Here is a 12,090-nt window from a genome sequence, read left to right on the forward strand (position 1 = left end):
GTCGCAACGAATCAAGAAATAATCAACAATTAAATCTCAAATGATTCCCTTCAAATAAACACCGGAATCTATTACAGCTAGTCCTCGACTTAAAACCATTCGTTTAATGCCAGTTCAAAGTTACCATGGCACTGAAAAATGTAACTCTCGACCATTCCGGGATCTTCAAGATCACATGATCGAAATTTGGACGCTTGGAAACTGGCATGTACTTATGACTGTTGCACTAGGCCACATGATCACCTTCTGTGACCTTCCCAGCTGGGTTCTGACAAGCAGAGAGTGATTTGCTTAACCACTGCAATGATTTGCTTAACGACCATGTTAAAAAGGTTTGCAAAATTGGACGCGACTCACTTAACAACCATTTTGCTTAGCAACCTAAATCCTGGTCCCAATTGGGGTTGTAAGTTAAGGACCGTTAGAGGGCGACATTGCATTTCCTGTAAGAGTTTGCTGTACTGCTTTGTTTAGGCCCTTAGCAATGTGGGCGTTGTCCATACAACTGCCAGGAGTTGACACCAATTGATTCCATCTCACAACCAATAACAATGAAAATGACAATTCATCAAGAACACCAAATGCCCCTTTGGTCTAGTTGTTAAAGCACCAGGCTAGAAAATGGTAGATTGTGAGTTCAAGCCTCACCTTAGGTGACTTTAGGCCAATCACCAGGAGACAGTGAGTTCTAGTTCCACCTTAGATATGAAAGCCAGCTGGATGACTTTGGGCCAATCACCAGGAAACGGTGAGTTCTAGTCCTACCTTAGCCATGAAAGCCAACTGGGTGACTTTGGGACAATCACTAGGAGACAGTGAGATCTAGTCCCACTTTAGGCATGTAAGCCAGCTGGATGACTTTGGGCCAATCACCAGGAAACGGTGAGTTCTAGTCCTACCTTAGCCATGAAAGCCAACTGGGTGACTTTGGGACAATCACTAGGAGACAGTGAGATCTAGTCCCACTTTAGGCATGTAAGCCACCTGGATGACTTTGGACCAATCACGGGAGACTCTGAGATCTAGTCCTGCCTTAGCCATGATAGCCTGCTGGATGACTTTGGGCCAATCCCCAGGAGACGGTGAGTTCTAGTCCTACCTTAGCCATGAAAGCCAACTGGGTGACTTTGGGACAATCACTAGGAGACAGTGAGTTCTAGTCCCACTTTAGGCATGTAAGCCACCTGGATGACTTTGGACCAATCATGGGAGACTCTGAGATCTAGTCCTGCCTTAGCCATGATAGCCTGCTGGATGACTTTGGGCCAGTCCTCTCTCTCTCTCTCTCTCTCTCTCTCTGAGCATAGGAAGAGGATGTGATGGATATTTTCACCATCTTGGGTTGTTTGTAAAAATAATAAAGACAGGATACAAAGAAATAAACAAACATCCAAGAATTGATAGGGTCATGTAGTCCTCAAGCTTCAAATTCTGCATTTCTCCTGTACCCCTGTCAACCATTTCTCTCTCTCCCTCTCTCTTTTTTTCTCCCTGTTTCTCTCATTTACTCACTTTCTCTCAATCATTTTCTCTTTTTCTCCCTGTCTCTCTGTCTCTCTCACTCACTTTCTCTCTCAATCTTTCTATTTCTCCCTGTTTCTCTCTCACACTTTCTTTCTCACTTTCTTTTTCTCCTTCTCTCTCACTCACTTTCTCTCTCAATCTTTTTTTTCTCTTTTTCTCCCTGTCTCTCTCTCTCTCTCACTCACTTTCTTTCTCAATCTTTCTCCCTGTTTCTCTTTCTCTTTCTCAATCTTTCTCTTTCTCTCTCCCGCATTTTCTGCCATCATCTGAAAGTCTCCTCGAGTTTCCTCCCCAAATGGGATTCTTTCAAGAGAGAATTTGCCCAACCAATTAAAATGCACTCAACACAAACCCTTCACCAATGAATTGCCCAGGAGGCCACCTGATCTTCTAGGAGACAAGTGCGAAGGTGACCTCAAAGGACAGTGACATACCTTCAGGGTGGTCACCTCACCTGTCAGGTGTAGAGCGCCAATATTGAGCATATTTAACAAATCCCCTGGGGACGAGGCTGTAGGAATCAATAATCTGCAGCAACTTCAGAATATTGATAAGATCCAATACCGGAAAACATGCGGGAATGTGAGGAAACTTCTAGAGCCTCTGAAGTGTCAATCTCTCTTTATTTGATCAACCGATCTCGACTTCATTTAATTGAAGCTCCTAAAGAGGCACCGACCAAGATCAACTGAAAATAGGCCAGCGATTAAACATCCTGCATAGCTGTGGCAATATATAGGTGGTGCTCATCTTACGACCGAGCCCGAGATTTCTGTTGCTAAGCGAGACCTTGGTTAAGGGAGTTCCGCCCCATTTTGCAACCTTTCTTGCCCCATTGGTTAAGTGCACCCCTGAAGTCGTTAAGCGAGTAACATGGCTGTGAAGTGAATTTGGCTTCTCTGTTGGCTTGGGCTTGTCGGAAGGCCTCAAAAATCAGGTGATCGCGTCACCATCGGACACCGCAATGGTCATAAATACGAGTCAGTTGCCAAGTGGCCGAATTTTGACCCCATGACCCTGGAGACGCTGTGTGTTGGGAAAACAGCCATAAGACATTTTTTCCCCCCTCAGGGCTGTTATAAACTTCCAACCAGCAGTGCGTTTCAAAGTAGTTTACCACCGGTTCAGTGGGCCTGCCTTGGTGGACGCGCTCTGTGCACACACACACACTTTGAGTGTGCACGCAATTTGCGCAGGCGCAGAGGCTTTCCAACTCACCTCCTGCAATCCTGCACTCTCCCTGTCGCTTCAGCAGCTGACGCGCAGCAATCTGCTGTGCTGTGCAAAGCAGCTGCGCTTCAAAAGCAGGACATAAAGGTTAGTATGGGAGCCCAGGCGGGTGTTGTGGTTCGCCGGCAGCAGGTGCAGATGGCTGAGGAGAGCGAGGACTCAGATGAGGGGCCAGGACCATTAGGGAGTGGACTGCTGCCTTCAGAGATTGTGGGGGCTGGCAGCAGCGATGAGGAGGTTCCCGAGGAGCCTGTACCAAGTGTGCGCGCACACAGGATTGCTTATGGGAAAGATCAGCTACAACAGCATGGGCAACTTGGGAGTAAGGCTGCAAAGCAATGGCCCCTCCTTCAAGAAGATAAAAGCCAGCTGTGAAGTGAATGTTCTTTGCAGGAAGCAAAGCTGTTTTGAAACTCAGCCTCGTGGACATTACAGTATCTTAATTTGGTATTTGAAGACTCTTGTGTTGTAAAATATTTCTTATCTGTTATTCTTGGTAGCCTTGCACAGTTTTGGCGAGGCTTGTGCTTATTAAAGTTAATTAGTTTGCAACAGCCTTTTAACTGGGGATTCGTAAGAATCATTAAAAGGTTTCTGTTCCCTTTGGTTCATGTTTGTTTTATTGGAAGAGTTTGGGTCAGAACAGCGGGTGGGCGGGCCCAACAGCAGCTCCTCAGACAGAACCAGTTCAGTCTCCACTGATCTTCGGAGCTACTGGTATGCCAGAAGCGGGCTGAACCAGTAGAATAGCACCACTGCATCAAATGAATTGTTCTAAGTTGAGACCTAATGTGATGACCCAGACGTGGCACAAAGGCAACACAATTAGATAATCAGTAGGAGTCCCTTTATTATCGCCCCCAATGTCCAGGTTACCTTCAGGCTGGAGAAAAACTCTCCCAGGAAAAGCCTTTGATTGCAGAAAATTCAGTCCAAAACATGGTCAACAAAAATGGTAACTATAAGTCCAACCAAGGCAAAATGAGGTAACTAGTCCGGCAGGGCAGGAGAAGGAATTCCAGACCTGAAGGCACGGCAATAATTCAACTCAGTTGGGAGGATGCCAGGAATGCAGATAACCAAAGTCAACAAAAGAAAAACTCATGTTTGTTCCCAGCAGATGCCGCACTCAGCTTGCATCTCTTTTAAACTCTCATTCCCAGGTGTAACTAATGAAGGGAATCAGGGCCCCTTCCTTCCCCGTAAGCCATGCAACTCATGTTGCTCTTTTCTCCGTTCCTCCCTACGTGCCCTAGGATGAAGAGAAGGTGGGCCTGGGTCTTCCTCTGTATTCCCTCTCTCTTGTTCTACCTCTCCCCTGCTCTGCCCAGCCGGACTTTACCCTTCCCCAGTTCCTTCCACAGTCAACGGAGCCACACTCCCACTCCCTGTCAGTTGTTCGGCTTACTCCTCTGAGTCAGATTCCAACAGGGGCATGACAGCTATTTATAATGGTGTTAAAGTATGTTGAGCGTCTTAAAAGCCCCAACCTGCTTTAAATTTTAGTTGTTAAACCAGACTGATGGCAGTTCGGTCACAGCTAAAAGGCAGGACAGGGCTCCATAGGATGATTCGTGGTGTCTTCACACACACAGATTATGTTCCTTTGACCAATGACAACACAATGAACAGCTTACAATTTGGAAAGCCTGTGTCGCTTTGATGCAATTTCTTGGCCTCTGTCAACCTAACGCTGAATCCCATCAGTTGATTGATGGAGGATTCAGGCGAAGACAAGTGGTCGAATATTCCCTCATGCCCTGCACCAAGCACACTATGAAATTTTACCGAGTTGAATTTTTTTACGGTTGGGAAAACAAAGCTGCAATTCTTTCGGATTTTTCTGTCCCCAGATTAAAAGAGTGGGTGGAAATGGGGTTTCAAAATAGGCGAGCAAAAGACAAAATGGGTGAATAATTTTTGCAGGGCAAGCTGTTCCCTTCACAGTGATGGGGGCCAAGATGGAAAAAGTCGTGGTTCTCTCAGAGGCTGAGTGGAAAAATGGGGAACCAGAGCAGGTCAGCCAGTGAGAATTTCTCAGAAATGTTTTTCCGCCTTGGTTGTTTTTTTTTTCCAAGTGGAAACTGGACTTTCTTGTTTTTCTTTGAAGAAGTTTCATTTCTCACCGAAGGAGCTTCTTCATCTTTGACTGGATGGTGAAAGATGGAAGGATTTATCTTCCTTGCAGACAGCTGGTCCTTTGCATCCTTTTAGAGGGTCGTTGAGGCCACTTGAAGGTTTACCTGTTTCTTAGGGTCATCTGAGTTCTTGGCTGCAGGATGTTTTCTACCCTGTGTCTTTTCACTGTTGAGGTGACCCTACCATTCAGGTGACGCTGAGGACACAGACAAACCTCCAGGTGGCCTCAACGGCTCTCTAAAATAACGCAAATGACCGGCTGTCTGCAATGAAGGATGGGATGAACAGCCTTTGAATGGTGCAGGAATATGAACGGATTTCCAGAAAAATTGCAGACTACAGGAACCCTTTGGGCTTCAGTTTGAAATGCAGACAACACAGACTCATTCCGCAACAGCCTGCGCCTGTCTTCAACAGGGAAGGTACACCGGGCAGAAAAACATCCCGCGAAGGCTCCACACCCATTTGCACTACGCAAGGGACCCCGAGGACACAGATAAACCTCCAAGTGGCCTCAACAAAGGATGCAAATGACCAGCTGTCTGCAAGGAGTATAGACCCTTCCATTCGCCACCATCCAGTCAGAGTTGAAGAAGGTTCTCGGACGAGAAGCGAAATGTCTTCAAAAGAAAAAAACAAAACAAGAAAGTCCACTGGCCTCCAGAAAAAAAAGCACCTTTGGGAGGAAGTAAATCAGTTTTGATATTCTCTTAGCATCGCCCAGATGGACTCCTGGCCTTTTCAGAGTGGCCAACACGCAAAATCTTTATTAAGGAATAGGTCAGGATGCCATTGTATATTAACTTCACTCTTTATGCCCTATAGAATTGATGACCTAATCTTCCAGCACTGTGTCCGCAATTTCAGGACATCTCTGCGGTGGAAACAACCAGGCTGAAGTGACCTTCTAGTTTTCATAAAAGATGAATGGCTAAAAGTGTGCAGTCTTTGTGTGTGTGTGTGTGCATGTGTGTGTGTCACTTCCGTTCCTTTAGCCCCAGCAGAGCTATTTACACAGACAGTGGGAGTCAGTCGGAATGAGTTTTGGAGACTCAATAGAAGATAACTTCCAAAGATAAATATCCATTCAGAGATAAAGGCTGGAGACAACAGGAAAGGAGAGGTTTATGCAGGAGAAATTTATTAGCATCCCTCTTGAAACTGTCGTTTGGATAGACCAGTGATGGCGAACCTTTGTGTTGTGGTGGGCTGAAAGCGTGCGCGCGCATGCATGTCAGCACCCACAATGCAATGTGCTCCCCCTTGTGCATGCAACACCCCAGCCCCGCCCTCTTAACTGCACTATGCATGTGCGCGCCTTCCAGCTGATTTTTGGCCTGTTTGAGGCTGTTTTCACCCTCTGGAAAGCTCAAAGGAAGCTTCTGCAGCCTCGGGAGGCCGAAAAACAGGCCTTCTGGAAATAACGGAAGCGCCCGTTTTCCATCTCTGGAGGGCCTCTGGAGCCCTGGGGAGGCCATTTTTGCCCTTCTGGAGCCTTGAGGGAAGCCTTTGGAGCCTCATGAGGCTGAAATCGGGCCTGTTTCGGCACTTCTGGTATTTCTGGAAGGACCGTTTTTCGGGCTGCAGAGGCTTTCCTCGAGCCTTTGGGAGGGCGAAAACAGCCACAAACGGGCTGAAAATCAGCTGGGAGGCACATGCATGAGCAGTGCAGGTAAGTTTGACTGGGGCTTGTGTGTCTGCACAAATGGCTATGCGTGCTACCTGTGGCACATGTGCCATAGGTTCGCCATCACGGGGATAGACCTTCCCCGTGAGCCCATAGGATATTTAAAACCATCAGCTATTTTTTTCCCCTGTGGATTCAAAACATGAGCCCTTCGGTCATTTATGGGTAAATATTTTGGACCGCAAAACAAAAGGAAGTGCCGTTTTTGAGAAGAATTAGGACTTTTCCTCCTCCATTTTTTCCATAACACACATCAAAGATGCCGGAGATTTAACCGCACAACCGAATCACACACGCGCACGCGCACACGCATACAAACACACAAAAGAAACAGAAATGGATCAAAAACAGGACGTTTCCCCCCCCCCCCATGAGAAAGTCAAAGTGAGGACAGCAACCATGTGGAAGTGGCGGCCGCCATCTTGACTTTTCCTGACTCCTGCTAAGGAATCCCTTGATAGATGGATCTCTGTGGCCACCGCAGGAATGAATCCGGCCGTCGCTTTTTCTTACCTGTTTCTGTGTTGTCGTGTTCTGTGTCGGTCAAGGTAAGGTTGGAGTTGGCCCTGCTGGACAAACAGGAACTACGCCCGGACTTGGTGCTGCGTGCCCACAATCGCACCGGGTGTTCTGGCGACATGATGGCGTCCATTTCCGTATCGGCGTCGGAGCCAGCGCTGATGGAGTAGCTGCCGTGGGGCAGCCCTAAGTCAGTCCGATATAAAGTCCCATGGGGTGGAGAGACATCTTCAAAGCCCAGTTCTTGTAAAGAAAAGTTGGTTCCTGCACACAAGGAAGAAGAGAACACAAAGCATGTCAAGAGTATATTCATGAACTGGAATAGAGCTTCGTAACAAGGTCAGCCAATGAATAAGCATAGCAATTAAGTCAGCCAATGAGGACTGTTTGGAAACTGAAAGTAGAGGTAGCCTAGGCGTGGCTCTATATTATGCTCTAAAGCTATGTTGAGCTCTGAGTCTGTCTGTTGAGAATGACATTTTTTCTCTCCTCTGCTGTGTATAATGCTTGCCTGCTGAACTAAAGTGAAACTGAGGTCTGTTTCTGAGCTCCTGAGTTGCTGTTCTGCTCTGAGCCTGTAACATGTCTGCTTCTGTTTGAGGTTTCTGTTTCTCCATGTTGGAGAAATCTACAACTGGTATTGTAAAATGTACTTTATACGTTTATAAAGAAGTTAAATGAAGCCTCAGCCATGTGTGTTTACATTTTCTGGCGCTGAATTTAAGCTGCAATACTCTGAACAAAGCATTAAGTGACCTTCTGTAACTGGAGACGGTGTAGAATGAGGGTGTCAAACTCCATTTAATTGAGGGCTACATCAGGGTTGTGTTTGACCTCAGGGAGCCACCTCTACGTCACTAGTGTTGGGGGCACCTGTGGTGGCCCAAGCGCTCTGCCGGAGAAAACGGGCTCCCTAGCTCCGTTTTCAGCTGCAACGGCCTCTTGCAACCCTCTGCCAGTGAATGACCCTTGTGTCATCCTGAGCTCCATTTTTGCTAGCAGAGGCACTGCGGGCCAGTCCTTTGCTGTTCCAGGGCATTTCAATACCCACCTAGGTAACATCATCAGTGCTAGAAAGGAATGGAGTTTGCTATAGAGGAGGAGGAGGAGGAGGACAACTCTGGGTTCTTGGTGCTCTCTGAATTTGATTATTTCCTTATAGACCTTTAATTACCAAACTATATAACAGCATCAGTGGTAGAAGGGAGAGGTTTGCTCTTACTTTTATATTCAAGTGGCTTGCCACCAAACTCAGAGAGCACTTAGGACCCCACAGTTCAGCCCTGAGCTATACATATTTTCTTCTGATTTTAAGTGCCAGAAATATTATATTGTTGAAGGTGAAAATGGGGTGGGGGTGTGGAGAAGGGTTGATCCAAAACCCCCACACATATACACATATGCACACACAATATGCCAATCATTTTTTGGGGGGGAAACTACAGCTAGTACAGAAGAGGTAGGAAGTTGTGGGTGAACCATACACCTGTTCAATTAACTAAACCAGATTGCCAATTGTTCCAATCTGTTGGAGAACACAACAAGCAATCTAAAAACCAATTAATCCAGATAATATTTCTGGCTCTCGTTAAAAAAAAAAAGCCAACAGCTATTTTCAATTCACTACCTCCCAGCTGAGAGTAGATTTGAACAGCCAGTTAAAGGGGTAGAAAACTAAATTATCTTAGAAGCAAAGAGGGTGCTTCAGGTACAACTCATCTGCCTCTGGAAATTTAAGTTGGAAATTTCGACCATTGGAACTCCAAATCCAGGTCAAAAGTACCTTTCTGGGGTCCTTTTGAATGGCTGCTTTATAAATCATAAATCGACAGATAATTAGAACTGCAGAAAAAACAATGGCTACCAACCTACCTTCCATGGAGGACCTGTATACTGCACGAGTCAAAAAGAGGGCTGTGAAACTATTTGCAGACCCCTCACATCCCAGACATAAACAGTTTCAACTCCTTCCCTCAAAACGACGCTGTAGAGCACTGCACACCAGAACAACTAGACACAAGGACAGTTTTCTCCCCCAAAAGTCATCATTCTGCTTAACAAATAATTCCCTCCACACTGTCCAAATATTTACAAAGTCTGTACGACTATTACTGTTTAATCTTCTCATCACTCCTTATCACCCATCCCCTCCCACGTGTGACTGTATGACTGTAACTTTGTCGCTTGTATCCTTACGATTTATATTGACTGTTTCCTAGTAGGATTTGATTGCTTATTGTATCCTATGACTAACATTAAGTGTTGCACCTGATGATTCTTGACTCTTGACGAACGTATCTTTTATTTTTATGTATACTGAGAGCATTTGCACCAAGATAAATTCCTTGTGCGTCCAATCACTCTTGGCCAATAAAGAATTCTATTCTATTCTATTCTATTCTATTCTATTCTATTCTATTCTATTCTATTCTATTCTATTCTATTCTATTCTATTCTATTCTATTCTATTCTATTCTATTCTATTCTATTCTATTCTATTCTCTACATTCTGTTCTATTCTATTATTACGGAAGCAACTTCATACACATAAGGAGTTTCAATGAAAGAATAATAATCTTAATTATTAATAATTAATAATAGACACCCATTTCTCTCATCTTTCTCTCCCTTCTCTGGTTCTTTTCAGGTTTCCTGTTTTTTTCACTAACTTTTCACATTCTTTCACATCTAGATGGCAGCAGCTATCTTCACTAAACTGTCTCTCTCTCTCTTTCTCTTTCTAAAACATTTTTATTGCTTTTCTGTACCAATACAAATTCAGTTAATCCTTGACTTACGACCAGATTTGAGCCCAAAATTTCTGCTGCCAAGTGAGACAGATATGAAGCAAGTTATGCGCCGTTTTTACGACCTTTCTTGCCACGGTCGTTAAGTGAATCAGGTTTTCCCCGTTGACTTTGCTTGTCAGAAGGTCGCAAAAAGGGATCCCGCGACCCCACCAGGTTACTACAACTGTCTTAAATATGAGACGGTTGCCAAGACTCCAAATTTTGATCATGCTACCACAGGGATGCTACCACAGGGATGGTCAGAAGTGTGAAAAAAATAATCATACGTCACTTTTTTCAGTGCGGCAACTTTGAACAGTTACTAAACGAATAGTTGTAAGTTGAGGACTATCTGTAATGGCCATTGAGGTCAAAACTCATCCATTGCCTTGTATTTCTGTATCTGTCTGTCTGTCTGATTGTCTGTCTACGTATTATCTCTCTCGCTTCTATCTGTCTATCATCTCTCTCTCTCTCTCTCCCTACCTATCTCTATTCTATCTGTCTATCATCTACCTACCTACCTACCTATCTCTATTTGTGATGACCTGGGGCATGGCACAAAGGCAACACAGTCAGATAATCAATAAGAGCACCTTTATTAGCTCCAACTTTGACCCCAATGTCCTGGTTACCTTCTAGCTAGAGAAAAACTCTCTCAGGAACAGCCTTTGACTGCAGAAAATTCAGTCCAAAACATGGTCAACAAAAACGGTAACTATAAGTCCAATCAAGTCAAACTGAAGTAATTAGTTTGGCAGGGCAGGAGCAAGAATTTCAGATTTGAAGGCACGGCAAAACTCACACAGTTCGGAAGACACCAGGATCACAGATAAGTCATGACAACACAGGATAAAGTCACGTTTGCTCCCAGCAGCCAGCCGCACATAGCCTGCCTTTCTTATCAACTGTCTTCCCAGCTGTGGCTAATGAAGGGAATCAGGGCCCTCTCCTCCCTCGTAAGGCACGCAACCCAGGTTGCTCCCTTCTCTGTTCCTCCCTGCGTGCCCTAGGATGAAGAAGGGGTTGGCCTGGGACTTCCTCTGAACTCCCTCTGCCTTGTTCCACCTCTCTCCTGCTTTGCCCAGCCGGACTTTGTCCTTCCCCAGCCTCCTCCACAGCCAACGGAGCCACACTCCCACTCCCTGTCAGCCGTTCGTCTTCCTCCTCGGATTCAGACACTGACAGGGGCATAACACTATTCTATTTGTCTATAATTTATCAATCAATCAATCAATCAATCAATCAATCTATCTGCCTACCTATCTACCTATTATCTATCTATCTATCCATCCAACCATCCATCCATCCATTCTATGTTTCTGCCTGCTCTGCCTGCCTGCCTGCCTGCCTATCTATCTCTATCTATCTATCTTCTATCTTCTATCCTGCCTGCATCCATCTGCCTACCATCTATCTATCTATCTATCTATCTATCATCTATCTATCTATCTATCTATCTATCTACCTATCATTTTCAATCTATAATCTAACTATACCTATCTATCATCTATCTATCTATCTATCTATCTATCTATCTATCTATCTATCTATCCATCCATCCATCATCTTTGTATCTTTTGTCTGTCTGTCTGTCTGTCTGTCATCTGTCGTCTGTTCATTTACCTATCTATCTATCTATCTATCTATCTATATCTATCTATCTATCTATCTATCTATTATCTATCTATCTATCATCATCATCATCCATTCTATATCTGTCTATCTATCTATTGTCTCCCTCTCCCCACCACTCTTAAATTTAGAGACCATCTCATTCAGAAGGACCTTGCTTTGTTGGGAAAATGTACTTTAAAAAAATTGAATGGAACATTGCAAACCGAAGAAGTTCAGAGGGAAAAAAGGAAAAATAACATTGACGATACGGTAGAAAAATAGTGGATCTTTTCAACATTCAAAATTTTAATTGCAAACACAGAAACAATCCATCCCCCTCCTTCCTTTTTTGAATATGTCACTAATGGGTTATTTTTTCCCCCCCTATATTCTTTGCATTCAGCAAGGAAAAAAAAAATTCCTCAATGTCCTGTAAGGTTCACCTGCCTGTTTTAGAAAGCAGTCAACCTGTCAGATACTTCTACATACCTCATCTTTCTGGAATGTATTACCAAGTGAACTCTATCAAGTCAATGTTTAAAGTCCTTCAAAAAAATGGATTTTTCATAGCCCTCATGCCAGAGT

The 12,090-nt window shown here is 44.6% G+C and overlaps 1 protein-coding gene across 9 annotated transcripts in view; it reads right to left on the reverse strand.

Annotated features, from left to right (window-relative positions):
* The window catches only part of TENM4 (teneurin transmembrane protein 4), a 362,826-nt gene that overhangs the window by 264,399 nt on the left and 86,337 nt on the right, over nucleotides 1-12,090 (reverse strand). For all 9 annotated transcript variants that reach the window (XM_087936922.1, XM_087936921.1, XM_087936920.1 and 6 more), the window contains exon 4: nucleotides 7,094-7,363. In XM_087936922.1, the coding sequence (XP_087793048.1) occupies nucleotides 7,094-7,363 (270 nt within the window). The remainder of the gene's footprint in view (nucleotides 1-7,093; nucleotides 7,364-12,090) is intronic.

Source organism: Pseudonaja textilis, chromosome 7, assembly GCF_049901715.1.
Source record: "Pseudonaja textilis isolate UNSWEBS1 chromosome 7, rPseTex1.2, whole genome shotgun sequence".
NCBI classification, from domain to species: Eukaryota; Metazoa; Chordata; class Lepidosauria; order Squamata; family Elapidae; genus Pseudonaja; species Pseudonaja textilis.